This window comes from Numenius arquata, chromosome 19 (genome assembly GCF_964106895.1).
Source record: "Numenius arquata chromosome 19, bNumArq3.hap1.1, whole genome shotgun sequence".
Classification (NCBI taxonomy): domain Eukaryota; kingdom Metazoa; phylum Chordata; class Aves; order Charadriiformes; family Scolopacidae; genus Numenius; species Numenius arquata.
The window spans coordinates 7393179-7408052 of NC_133594.1; the positions used below are offsets into that span (position 1 = coordinate 7393179).

Sequence of the window (14874 nt, forward strand, 5' to 3'; positions counted from 1 at the left end):
TAGCATCTTTCTGGCAATGTAAAGAAAATTTCCATTTCCTTTCGTTCCAATTATTAGGTGTCAAAACCACTTTCACAGTTATACATGGTAACAATAAAATAGGTTGGACTTTTGTTCAAAACCAGCAGAGGAATCAAAGGCAAAGAAACACCAGAGTCCAAGAGCTAAAGACTCCCAGGGCTCCCAGCTGAGGAGGAAAGATGCATCCTCCAAAAAGAAGAGGGACGTAACTGATATTATCCATCCCCAGTGTCCCTACATCCCTACATGTCCCTGTCCATGCAGGCAGGATCTCTAGGAGAATAAAAACCCTCCAACATATAGTAGCTGATGATTCTCCCTTTACTTTTACTGTTGCTATTATTGTAAGCGTCCCTGTTTTCATTATGGTTTTCACTATTTTCATTATTTTCCCCTCCCACTATATTCACTTTTTTTTTTTTTTGCATACCTCAGAGACCCTGAGAAAAATTTCATGTCCCACCTTTTTCCCTCTCCAGTAAAGTACACTTAGACTACTGGAATTCCTGTCCCCTGCCCCCTTACATTTTGGTACAAGCACGTTTTTCCTCCTCATAGCTTTTCCAGGGCTTTTCACCCCATCACTGTAATATCAAGGGCAATTTGCACACTATCTGAATTTGCCACCTCTGCCATTCCTGGACACTAAAATCAACTCTGCAAAATTGTAAGTCAATATTCTCCAGGCAGAAAACTGAGCAATAATTATTAACTACAGCAGTTGGAAGCAAAGAGGTAACTACCTGTTTCCTAGTCATATTAAAGAAAAAAAAAAAAAGAAAAAAAAAAGAACACTAATGTAATTCTGAACAGCAAGGGCATTTCACCAAAACATTTGCCTAAAATCTCACAAAATTAAAAGCCCATAAAGGGCATTTTTCCAGACTGCCAGGCAAACAACATTAGTCACTGGCTGTATAATACTTGGCGTCTACAAAGCTTTTCTGTCCAAAGAACCCAATGCACTTGAGACACATTTAGACTAGAAACTCTCCCAAGAAGTAGGTTAAGTATTATTATCCTATTTTATCCGTAAGAAAAACGAGGCACAGGAAAAATCATGCATCCTGTTCAAGGTTACAACAAAAATTAATGAAAAGCAAGAATAGAATCCAAGTGGCCCAGCTCCTATTTTGTGCCCCGTGTACAAGAAAACACGGTTTGTGTATCATTCATTTCTCCAGTGACAGGGGCATAAACTCCCATGGCTTATCCGCACAGCAAAGGCGTCCACAGCCAGTAATCCCAAAGAGCCTTTCCATTCCGGTTCCCTCTAGGAAGCACCGACTCTGCTCTTACAAAGCAGATTGAAATTTGCTCTTCAGAGAGCAACAGAGGTGTCCTCGTAGGGACTTAACACTTTGTTTCAATAAAAATCTTATTTTATTTGCTCCCTTCTGTGAGCAAACCAAGGGATTTTGGTCACTTCCAACCTTTTCTTTAAGTAACTTCTTTAGAGCTGCTGCTTACTGAGAACACCAGTATCTGAGGCTGCATCACTAACTTGCCCAGTCTTGCCCCAGCAAGCACAGATGATCTTCAAAAGCATCCTCCAGAGCTCTAGGCAAACAGATGATCCAGTTACCATCCACCTTCCTCAATGCCACACGTCTGTCACTGGTATTACAGTACACCTGAAAATGTTTCCCAATTTGGGAGGATGAAATCTCAGCAGAATAAGGTAGATCTCCGTGCAACAGTATGTCACCGTATTACAACACCGCAGTTTTGTAGAGAAAAAAAGAAAAGTCCTGAAAGGACAAAATCTTGGCCATCTGCCTGAACTTCCAAAGAACTGCCAACATAATAATTCAGTTACATTGTCCATGCTACTGTAAAACTACATTAAATTCAAAATGTTTGAGTGCATCCAAAATTTAAAATTAATGTTCCTTGGAATGAACACTTCATTTTACAATCAAGATGAACATCAACAACAAAAAAATACTTCAACAGTGTTCCTCTACTGTTACAGTTAACATTTAATGTCACTTATTGTCATTAAACTCAATATTTGTGTCTAATCAATACTAAGCTACCAAGGGCAGTTGTAACAAGTCTGGACTTTCTCTACAGGCTATATTGATTTTTTTTTTTTTTTTTTTTTTGAGACCTACAACAAACACAATTTAAACAAATAATTTATCAGGGAACACATAAAATAATTTAATAAACAAAAACTATATATTCCTTTTCTCTTGTGTCACGTGACAAAATCATTTTAACTCATTATTGGTAATCTCAACAGTTCGATTTTAAATTTACGTAAAAATAAGAGGAAGCTATGAGGTAACACATTTAAATCTAAATATTTTTTAGTGTATTTCAACATGCAGATCAACAGTAATTTTATTTCATTTTGTACTTGCCCTCGTATTACTTTCAAACAAATTTATGAAAACTCCTGTCCAGCTTCATTCACTTGGAATATTCACAATACACTGATACTGTAAAGTTTACGCAAGCTGCCATAATCTTCTTTTCACAGATGAGTAAATTAAATAATTTGATCTAAATCCTACTCACACAGAGTCACAACATAAGAAAAGTTAATTTTTTTGCTTTCTGCTTGAAGTGGTACGTAATGCCCTTCCCAAACACGATTACCATGTTTTTTAAGTACCATTTCATGATGATAAAACAATATCAGCACCAGTCATGTACACCTACACGCATAGGTTCAAACTACAGAAGTGTTGGAGTAAAGCAGACAAACGCAACTCTGAAAACAGTAGAACATACAACACCACACTTCAGGGAAGTTAAAAATCAAGGAAAAAATTTCAAATAACATCACCTGTTCAAGACTACAACTGTTCTAAATTTCCCCCACTTCTACTGCTGTTAATATTATTTGAAAGTCTGAATACAAACTCTTTATTGTAAAGGGGGAAAAAAAAAGGAAAGATGACTTATAGAAGACAGTATTTTCACTCGAGCAAGTAAACTCTGCTAACACTGCTATCAGCAACTCAGTGAAGACTTTGCAGCTATCCAACTAACTCAATGGTTCTTAAGTCTGGTAGAAAGAGTAATTCTATAGTGTTGGTTTGGTAGTTGATCCATTTTGCATATACCTTTCAAACAAACAAACAAAAGCAAATAAGCAAAAAATCTCTACCAGTGATTAAAGCTCAAATGTCAGGCACGAACTACTTGACAGCACCGCAATTAAGAGAGGGGAAGCGCACCCTACGAAAGCATTTGCCTTGCTCAGTGAACATATAACACGCCGCATATTTTCTGTTCCATTGGAGTCAATGGAAACACCTTAACAGACACTGCCTTGGGCATGCACAAGGCAAGGGTACACAAATGCTTTGCCAAGGGCAAAAAGGATGAACAAATATGCACTACAGGCAATAAATAACCTCACTAAAGCAGCAGATGGAAAACAGAAGTTGATACCACTCAAAGAATGAGTTCAAACTCCTGGATTCCAAAAACCTGCATCTAATCTGGCTGCCAGCGTTACTGTAGCTGGATCAGGCAACCACGTTATCACAAGCTTTAATTAACATTTTATATATGGATAAGTATATAATATTGGTTTAATCATATCATTAACAAGGATTTTTCCCCCCACAAACCACTTTTGTCACCCAGTATTGAGAACAAATATGAAGAAACACTCATTTGCTTAGTAAATGATGTTTTTATTCATGGGACCACGGTCTCATCTCCTGCAGGAAACAAGCAGCACCCAGGAATGAGGAAGGCCAGCATAAGGGCACTTCTTGCTCTTCAGGACACTTCTATAACAGGAATAAATTGTTCCAGTGCTTTGTCACAAACCTGAGGTCACACCTCCTTTTAAAAATCAAAACTTAATCAATATTTCAGTCTAATTTAGTGAGTGACTTTTAACAACTCCTTTCATCTAAACTTCTAGCAAATGCCTTCTCCCCTGTGGTAGTCTCCCGTGAATTCCCATGTAAAGCGAGCAGCAAGTCCCTGGTAAAGAGAGGCACGGCAGCGAGCGGCACCCTGCAGATCCAGCCCTGACTGCTCCGAGGAGTATCATCAGGCAACGCACATACAAACCAGAAACCCTTCCAATTGCTACTGTTATCTTAGATTTCAGCTGCTCAGCCACAACAATCATATTACAAAAAATTCAACAGCTGAGATATACACAATTACTCAAACCAGAAATCAACTACAATTACGAGACAGACAGTCCACATAAAAAAAAATAAACACTACTGATTTCTACAAACTTCCTAACGTACCGATAATACTTTATCTGCATTACTCGTACAGAATGATAGCTCTTTTTTGTCTTATCTAATATTGTATCTTCAATATTACATTAGAGGGCACATATAAATACTTCTGGGAAACAGCACTTCAACTGTAATGAAGAAAACCTCTTTTCTTAATAAAATTGAAGAGGAGGGGAAAAAAAAAATTATCAAGTAGACCCAAATACTGTTCCGTGGCTACTGCATGCCTCCATGCACCCCACAGTCAGCAAAGTAATTTACTTTTATGATTTCTAGCGATACATAAAAGGAGCCAAAGCAAAGAAGAAAATCCATTTTAGCTCTTGCTTGCAATAAGATCGACTTAAACTTCCTGTGTTTTTCAGCTGTGGCTTGTGAGCTCTGTTAAACACCTGGAAAAGTAAAGTTCCTTTACAGCTGCATGTGTATGTAATTAATGCACTTGACAAGCTGTTGTGTTCCCAAACAGCTGCTTCCATTACATGGACAACTTTACCATCTGCAAAACTATTGGGTAAACTACAGTAAGTAAATATCAGGATAGCAGGTGCTAATAAATAACAAGCACTGCCAAGATAACACACTTCTGTAAGGAAAGTTTTCATTTTTCCCACTGTACTTTTCTGTACCCCTGGAGCAGGCAAACTTAAGATACTCAGGAAGAGAGGAGCTAGTGTTGCGACTCACAGGAGCAGTAAAATAAGGTTCTGGGCAAGTATCTGTGAAATCACAATTAAATGCAACCCATCTCCACTGCACCAAGCCAAAGAGTTAGGTCAGTAAATTCACCCCAAAAAGTGGGTCTTCTTACAATACATAACCAGCCACAGCTACAAGTATTAACTGTGGTAAAATAAACAAGTTGAAAAGTGTCAGGTAAGCCTAATCTCCTAGTACTATGCTTTAAAGAGCTTCATGTGGTTTATGGTATTTGGAAGGTTACTGTCACTATATTCTCCAAAAACTGGCTAGATTATCGTTTCCGAAGCGGAAATACCGTGAACCAACTAAAAATCTCCACTTTTAAATAAACGGACTATCATATGAGATAACTTTTGAAATGCTGGCTTTTTTTTTTCTTTGGGTTTTTTTAAGAATTGCCATTTTAGCCTCTAATTGTTCTTTCCATTTTAGATAAAAAAATAATACAGCAAAGGTGATTTTTAATATACAGTACTATGTGTAGTGCTTTGATATATTGAACAATAATTTGCTTCTTATGAGACAGACCAGTCATTATTACCAACCTTACTCATTATTGTCCTACAGGCTACTATTACCAGCCTCCCCATGTTTTAAAAATACACAGAATGCATTGAAACATACACCACAAAGCCCGAGTAATCATTTTCCCTATATTTCATTAATGTACTTTTGGAATCGCACCATAGCCCCGAAACTCTATTGCATCTACCCTCCCCTGGCAGCCATGTGGCTATTCATGCCATCAGTAATGCATGAACAATCAAAGAGAGAGGAAAATGCCCTTATCTCAGCTCATCAAAAATACACGCAAGCAAGCCACAAAGGGGTCACAAATTAAAAATTAAATGCGGACAGACATAAAGTGTATTGACACATCACCACATCTAAATCCTCCCTTCAAGCAACAGAAAACACCAGGCACACATAATAAGAACAGAAGGCGGCCAAAAGATGTAATGAAATAACACTTATTCAAGAAATGTATTTAGCAATGAAGAATTAAGCAGCAACGTAAACGAGCATCAGCAGGGTCTTTGTTGCTAATGGTAAATCCAGCAGCTAATTCCCTCACACAGGCAGCACATCCACTGTTAGAAACACAGGCAACCTACCCATGCCTGCTGGCTATTGCAAACCCAGGAAAGGATGCTAGTAAAGTTCGGAAGAACCATTAGGTAGAAAGTAGCTATTTAAATACAACTTAAACAGTATCTCTTAAGTTTAGCTGTAAAACAGAAGACAACAGAAATAAAAGAAAAATAATACTGGCTTTCTCCTGGAACTTTTAATTGCGTATATGAGTGCAAAGGATACTAAAACTTTCTGCTTTCTGAAATCAGAATCCAGTATTGCAAAAAACTGCTCTTCAAATCTCCATAACTCTAAGTTAATAAAAAAATCCATTAGAACAACTCTGTCAAAGCTATGATCAACAGAGTTTACTCTGATAATGACCTAAAGAAGTAACTAAATCACTGAAGACTTAACTGCATTACAAGTTTAGAAGTTTTCATGCATAAATGTTAGGTGGTTTTACTTTTGTCTGAAAGTAGCAATTAATTATTTTTTCTTGTTAACAGCAAGAAGCACAAGCAAACATGAAACATTTTCTGAATTAGTAAATCTCTACTTAAAAATCTTTCCTGTCCCTCATTTTCCAATCATATCAAATTTCTATCAGTGCTGAACTCTAATTTTAGAAGACGCTAACACATTTGTATTCTGAAAAGTGACTGTACAAACATTATTGTGTTATTCATACAAACATTATTGTAGTATTCTATTTTAAATCTGAGTAGTACTAGATTGGCTGGTTCATTGTATAACAAGAATTGGCCTACGACCTATTTGTGTGGTCTCAAAGTCTTCCTTGCTCATGTACCGTAATAAATAATTCAAAGTGGAATTGTTTCTTTTAATGCCCTAAAGACTTTCAGATTTATTATTCCTGCTTACTCCTGCTGTCTTGTATAAGGCTGTTAAAAGCTACAACTCTGAAATCCCTTCTTGTTATTTCTGAGACCAGGTGCAAATGTTTTTTAGCAGCAGATAATACGGTACAGAAAGGCATCGAGATTTCTGATGATGACAACTTCCCTATATGTTTTTTTTGCAAGAAATAGGTTTGGAGGTGACATAAGCTCTTGATTCTCTGCTCTAATATCCCACAGCCCTCTGCTACTGCCAGATACAAGAACAAAATATACTTTTATTTTATATCTACATAAGATGCTAAACAGCCAACATGGAAAGCATTGTTCTGTTTGGGAGTTAACACCCCCTTTGAAAAACAAGGGCACACCTCAGTATCACAGAAAAGTCTCCTCTCGAAACACTATTTTTTACACTTGAAAGTACATTTAGGTACATATTATGCTCCTCAACTTCATAAAAAAAACCTCAGCAATTTTGACAGTCTGAAACACTCAGAAGTCTACTGTATCACAAATTAAACATTCTGTAGGAGTACACAAGGGAATGACATTGATGTATTCTGTTACCTTATTTGACCATTTGTAGGCTTGAAGAAGTTGGCTGTAAAGAGGTGTTTTGTCCTGAACAGGATCTAGGCTCAACAGTCCACTATTGTGCAGGGGGTGGTTCTCAGATGGTTTACCAACAAGGTTGCTCAGACGCTCCAGTTCACTGAAAGAAAACAGAATGGCATTTTTTTAAAGTCAGATCTGCAGATACAGATATCTGAAAACGTACCATCCTCCTGCGGGGACAGCCATCGTGCACAAACTCTATTTTAATAGCTAAGTGAGTTTTAAATACCTCCCCAATTTGATAAAAAACATAATCACTCTCATTATGCAAACAATTTAAAGTGGTCTGTTAGTCCTTAAGCTCAGGGCTTCTTAGGAGAGAAAGTACAAGTCAAGAGTCTTTGTAACACAACCTTGAAAGAGTCAAACTATGGCAGGTCCTGTTTCACAAGCATGTCCAGAACCCAGGGCATCTTCTGAGCGATGCATACTCTCAGAAACTACAAAATTCTGACTTTAGCACTGCCAGCCATACTAGAAGTAAGTTTTTTAACCATCAAGCAGGCAGACGCCTCATCATTTCATAAAAGAACTAGAAATTAACATTGTCCTCACATAAATATACAGATGAACTGGCATTAGTCCTAAGCCTGGAGATGATCCTCCAATGTTTGTGATTACTCTAAGGAAGCATACGCACTCCAAATTCTCAGGGCAAGGCAGCATCTTCTGATTTCCATGAGCAATTTGTACATATGTCAACGTGCATAAAATACTCAACTAAAGCATAATAAGCACCATTTTCCCATGAAAAAAAAAAATCTCACTGTGAAATGATCTATTACTGCTTCATATCTCATTTGTCAAACACTACATTTAATAGCAACAAAAGTTAAGCAATTTTTAAAACTTGCATTAATCAACTGTAGAAGAAAGACTGGCTACTTTGCACAGATATAAAATGCAGCTTTTCAAGGGACATGACTAATCAGGGGCCCTTCCTTTTGACTTCTGAATGTTACATCCTACTGTGAACTTCAGAACTTCCAGTAAATTAAAACTAGGATTCAGACCATTCAAAGGATGACTTCTGAAAATCTCTGTAAAAAAAAACCCCAACTATCTCAATTTGCATTTAATGAAGGTTACAAAAATAAACACCAACAGTCAGGGAGCTGACAGTTCAGAGATTTCCACTTTACTACCATAAAATTCTCCTTTATTAATCATCATTCCTTCAAGTTTCCATGGCCTAAATTCGAAGCCTCTGGTGCTGTGAACGCTCCTGAATGTGCCTAATATTTCTTGACAAAAGAATACAATAAAATAAATGTGAATGGACATAGTAACTAAGGATTTGTTGAACAGGGATGCCAGTCAATACTTTCATGATGTGAGCCAAAGTCCGCTGATAACTTTTTAAAATATTTTGGAGTATATTTAATTTGTCTTTTTTGAAACATAACTGCCCCAAAATATTGTCATTTAGATAGCACCTAAGTGTTACGTCTTCTGTTATATGTTTGGGAAGCACAGATTTCAAGTAGAAAGGATATACTCCAAGGTGTATTAAGTTAATGTTATCTTGCAAGGAATCAGGAAAGAAATGGTCACTAAAGAACTGATAAGTGTATCCACTCATGCTATGGAAGAGATGGTGAAAAAGGAACTGGTGAAGTTTGATGATGAAGCTACTCCAGGGTATGGGAGTAAAGACAGGGACTGACTGCAAAGAATCACAAAACAACTTCACAGTGCTGAAATACTGGATGATAAACTGCAAAGTAGAGGACTGTAAAATACTACACGTGAGACAAGATAGCTCAGAGCCAATTGCTATCTGTTATTGTTTAGGAATAAGATTTTGGGGTTATAATAGATAATTCTTTGAAAAGCTACCGAGCAAGACAAGAATGATAACCAAAGGAATGGCACAGCTTCTATATAGGGAGCCATGAAGCCTCCTCAACTTGAAAACAATGAAAACCAAAGGGATACAACAGAAATCTATAAAGCTGTGTACAACATCATTCATGAGAATTATTATCTACCACCTTTCCCAACAGAAGGAAAGAAGTAGGTAACAAATTATATTACCACGATCAGAACTAAAAACTAGCAAGGCCTATTAGCCAGCAAGAAACAAATTCTTGTACATGAAACTCTGAACCCTAAGTCTCTGAAGGCCAGAAGATGTGCTGGGAAAGGGTGGTTATGCACCTGTCCAACCCTTGGAGACCTCCCTGGAGAGCGCTGGTGGCTCCCAGCAGGACACAGCCAAACCCAGCAGCCTCTGGCAGGATCCACAGGGACCATCAGCCTCAACTTTGTCTCCATCTACACAAAAAACATCCGCTGGTGGTACTAAACAACTATACTTACACATACTAACTTCCCAGCCTTACAAGTTTTGGTAATAACACGATCATTCTTGACCTGCTTGGGTGCTACTAAATAGCCAGAGGCTAAAAGGTGATTTTTTTTAAAACAAAAAACTTCAGAAAACAGCAAAAGATCTCCTGCAACCAAAAGCATTCACCTTGCCAAGGCAATCCCACCGACAACTGTTGTTTTAAAACAAGAACAAAACCCAGGTAAATATTATGAACAGCACTCATCCCTCTAGAGACTCTGGAATGAAACACCACGGCTGGGAGGAATAAACCGGAGCGTTTTCTTACTTATTTGCCTAAAACTTTCTATGGGGGTGGAAACGGCACCGCCGGGCGCCTCCAAGGGGACAGGCCCCGGGAACCCCGGGACCACTCTCCCCACCGCAGGCCCAGGAGCCCGGCTGCACCCCGAGTCGGGGGGGGAAGCCCCCTCAGGGCCGGCTGCTCACCCCAGGTCGCGGCTGACGGAGTGCAGGCTCTCCTGGAAGGCGGCCACGAAGCCCTTCTCGCGGCCCTCCAGGGTCTCCTTGTTTCGCATCCCATCTTTCAGGCAGTCGAAGACCCGGGTCACGCTGGAACGCAGTGCTTGGATGGCGGCGATGGCCTGGGAGAAGGCCTCCAGGTTCACCCCGGGGCTCAGCACCCCCTCCGCCATCTTGGCCGGCCAGGCCCAGCCTCTCCCCGTCAGGAGCGCGGCGAGGCCGCGGCGGTTCCGGGGCAGGCTGGGAAATGTAGTCCGGGCTCTGAGGGGGGGGTTGCGGGAAGCGGTGCTTCCCTCAGGGGCTGACGCAGGCGGGAGGGAAGGTTGACCGTCACTTTTAAGCCTTTTATCCTCTTTTTCTAACCTCAAGTGTTTCTTTAGCGAAGGCGGGTCCGCCCTGCGCCCCTTGAGCCCACTGCCTCTGACAGGAGCAGCTGAGGAGATGTCTGCCTGGCCCCAGGGCGAATGAAATGCACACTGGCACGAGCATCTCTCCCCTTCCTCAGAAATAGATTCTTTCCATTCCAATTTCCTCTTTTCTTTTATTTTCCTGTGCTGTGCATCACTTTCTGCTCACAGTATAGGGTATTTTACCGCCTCTGGGTGTTCTGTACACCTGTAGGGTGTTTCCCAGGCACAGAGACAGAAATAAAACCATTTAAAATAGGAAGCAAAAGGGCCCCGTCCGGCTGTGACAACTGTGCTTAGCTTTAAGAATACTCTATAAGCCTTACACCTGTGGACAGACTGAATTCAGATTTGAAGGTCGGGCCCTGTGTTACAGTTCATGTCTCGGCCCTGGTCACTGCTGAAAACCAGCAGGACGAGGAGCTGGCCTTCGTTATCGAACGTTTGCAAAACTCTGCAAATTCGAGGCACCAAGTAGCACTAGCTGGATTTTGCAGGAGCTGCTAATGTTTCTGATGCCACCCTTAGAGTGCAGCTAAAATAAACAGAGCTAAAACAAACGCAGCACTGCGCAGGCCGATGGTCACTCCACACCGAGCAAATTGCAGCACGGGGCTAGGTTTTTTTTGTTTTCTCAGCTTGTAAAGTAAATAACAACCTCTTTCATAAAAGTATTAATTAAATTCAGTAAGCACAATCCACACAGTCAGATCCTCTAGTCAGTGGTGGGGGCTTTATATATATATATATATGTAAAATGGAAATGAACATGACAAGGACCAGCAGATGTGTCAGTGGCCAAGTGAAGCAAGGCTTTGCCCTCCGCTCAGTGACATTTTCTGTCTATCACACAACAGATTCTGAAAATTGCATCCAATCTATTAAATGTTCTCAACATGCAAGGTAAGTGAAACCCTATTACTTAGCATGAAGAATGAGAAAATGAAAACGCTGCAGTTCTACTTCTCTGGAGCTTAGTAATGCTGTTGTATCTGAGCACAGAGGTGTAGCAAACCTGGAAGCAATATAGGCTGAAGCCTACATAAACAGTGAAATATATAGTGGTGTACTTCAAAGAATCAGCAATGGACTCCGCACACTTAGTAAGGCAAATATGAACAAGATAGGAATAGTTCTTTATGTAAAAAAGCACTGACTCAAAGAATAGCAGCCAGAGGCAGAAAGGACAAGACTATCTCAGCCAGACTGGCAACTTAAACTGTTTGTGGATCTGTAATACTAGTTATGTTATACACAAAATACCTTTCTTTAGACTATACATTGGTCTTTAGACCAATACATTGGTCAAGAAGGTTCTGTGTTATTAGAAGGGAATACTTGTAGGCTGAAAGATCATTCCTGCATGGCATTATTCTTTTTTCCTCTCACTGCAAAGTTCAGGCTCTGGGTACACATTGCAGATGTCTGTAGCTTAGTTTATATGTTATCCTTTGGAAATGGATGAGTCTTTTCCATTTCTTCCCCTCTGATGTAATATTTATTATTTTTAAACATATATTTTCAGCTGTTAATATCACATTTATTTTAACTATCTCCAAGATCCCTGTCATTGTGGTGCCCAAGTGCAAGGTTTCCTGATTTTATACCCTACCTGAAACAGTAAAAGGGCTTGACAGTTGTTTTACTATTTTTAAACTGTAATGATAAAACAGTGGCCTGAAAACAAACCCATAAATATATAAGGAACCATTTAGAACTTGCCCCTAAAGAATGAAGAGGACAGCATAGCTTTGGCTTAGAAACTCAAAGGAGGGCATTCAGATTTTTTTGCTCCAGAAATCTGCTTTTCCTTGCATAAATGAGGAGCCAAGTTCTCCTGAACAAACAACGTGCAATTCAGAGCACTAAGAACGCCGTTGGCTCCGTAGGGAGTTAAGGCAGACTCTGCTTCAACACCTGAAGATAATGGCTAAAGAAGAGAGCAGGAGTTCCTCTTCCTCTTATTACTCCTCCTCCTGTTTTGCCACATCTAGAAGGGAAAGACTGCATCATTTGGTGTGCTAATTTGTAGGGCATTGCCTTGCCTAAGTTGCTCACTGCTTTCTTTTAAGCAATATTCCTGAAGTGGCAGCTTGCCCAAACCAAGGCATTATGCTAACTTCATCTTCATTAGAGGTATATCATAAGTGGGCATTATGGATATAAAATACGTGAAACCAGGATATATCCAAGGTACCGATAAAAATCTTTTTGCCTTAAAATCACAAGTAAAACATAAAAGCAAGAATCCAGCTGATGTTCAAAACATCCAAAAATCTTACTACCTGACAGCTGTTGAGTGGGCTCCTGCAAAATGATTTGGGTAGCCCAATATGGACATGTATCCACATCTGAGCAAGCATCAGAACTGACGTCTTATCCTCTCCACCAGAAGCTCAAGGATCTAGTGATGTCCCTCCAAAAAAAGAACCCATTTAAAGCATGTGGGTTACATCCACGTTGCACAACGCAGTGTCATGATGTAGAGAGATGCAAGCACCAGCCGCAGTCCTGGAAGCCTGCTCCGTTAGTTCAGCATTCTGACCAGGCTAATAAACCCTGCCTCTCAGCATCGTTAATTAGCTCAGGCAGATCACTGTGCTAACATGGGGATGCTACAGCTACCCCAGTTAACTCCACACACTGCTGCGCTGTGCCGTGTAGGTAGACTAAGAGCTGGAATAGAGAAGGCTGCAGTGAACTGCCAGTTCTGGGTCTGTTCTGTGGCTAAAGAGAGAATTTCATTTTGGGTGCTGTCAGTCTTGTAACGTATGCAAGCTCTGAACTCACTCAAAGAAAAAGGAGGAAAAAAAAGTAACAATCCAAGCAGGCATCACATGCAGCTTGACAAGATTCAGTTCTCCTCCGAAGCAGGAGCTTGACTGGGGAGCATCTAATTAAGACAAACTTCTCACAGCAAAGTATGTTATGGCACTATTACTCAAATTGCAACTACTAAGAGCCAAGTGGGCTGTAATTAATCAGCAACATCAAAGAAAAGGGATTATTTCAGAATCCTTGCAGAGGTACTGTAAACAATTTGTTAGGGAAGAAAATACCCAATTAGAAATGCATTCTCATTTAAGAGAAATTAATTTTGTTGTCAGGAGAGAACTAATGGCGACTATTGGGTTTCATACCAAGTGCAGATAATCTCTCATGATATGTCTGGACAGGACTCAACATTTGGAATAACTGACATCATAAGAAATGATCTTTCACTTCCTCTGAGGTAGATAAATGCTGACATTTATTCTGTGGCAGGTTGGACTGATATTCATCACCAAGGCCTCTTCATTTCTTCATACCTCATTGCTACATTCCTGACAGCGCTTCAGATAAATACAATAAGCTGATTTTTTTTGTTGTTGTTGTTTAAATAAAAGTGATGCTTAATAGTGCAATTGGTAAGATATTCTTGCTATTTTTACATTCCTATTAATTTTTCTCAGGTTTTCAGTCTTCAGTTAGCCACGGAGTTTACTACACGGTGCGTTATTGAAACAGAAGAGGAGCTGGGGGGTTATCAACTCACATTTGAGGCTTCTGCTAAGAGAAGGGAATGTGACCTGCCTCCTTTTAGACAAGACTGGAATGGCAAGACATTTCCAGATGTGGGGGAGCCTTGATCTTCAGGGCTATTTCTTCCCTATTGTTCCCTGAATCTCCCACTGTATCCTACAATAGTGAGCGAAAATCTTATCTGAACACTCCTGCCAGAAGAAACAGTGAAATAATGAACTGAGCTGACAATGATGTAGTTATCATCAGATTTCCTGTGGGATGAATAGAGTTAGCTTAGAATTGTTTCAGGCTCTCAGGCGACCTGGCTCACTTTTGAAAGGATTTTCCCACAGGGGATGGTGGGTGGAAAACAGACCTCCCAGCCCCCTTAGGGGGTCACTGTAACTGTAAGAACTACAATTTTCAGGTGGCTATTCAGTTCCTTATCCAGAGTGGTTTGTTTCAGTTTACGGTTATAAAGTGTTCACATCACACACAGAAAATCCAGCCCGTAACAGATTTGTCTGCAGAACCACTAAGGACTGGATGGATTATGACTCTTCGGTTCCCCCTTGATGAAACTGGCACCCTTGATATCAGTTTTAAGATAATTCAAAGAGATCGGCTGTTATGCTGTGCTGCTTCTG

At 39.9% G+C, this 14874-nt stretch overlaps 1 protein-coding gene across 2 annotated transcripts in view; it reads right to left on the reverse strand.

Moving 5' to 3' along the window:
• MED27 (mediator complex subunit 27) overlaps positions 1-10500 on the reverse strand; it is a 91975-nt gene extending 81475 nt beyond the window's left edge. Inside the window, exons 1-2 of one of the 2 annotated variants that reach the window (XM_074161187.1) lie at positions 10284-10500; positions 7454-7598 (exon numbers count right to left, since the gene is read on the reverse strand). In XM_074161187.1, the coding sequence (XP_074017288.1) occupies positions 7454-7598; positions 10284-10489 (351 nt within the window). In that variant the 5' untranslated portion in view covers positions 10490-10500. The remainder of the gene's footprint in view (positions 1-7453; positions 7599-10283) is intronic. The other variant, XM_074161188.1, reaches the window with a different exon arrangement.
• Between the last annotated feature and the right edge of the window lie 4374 nt (positions 10501-14874).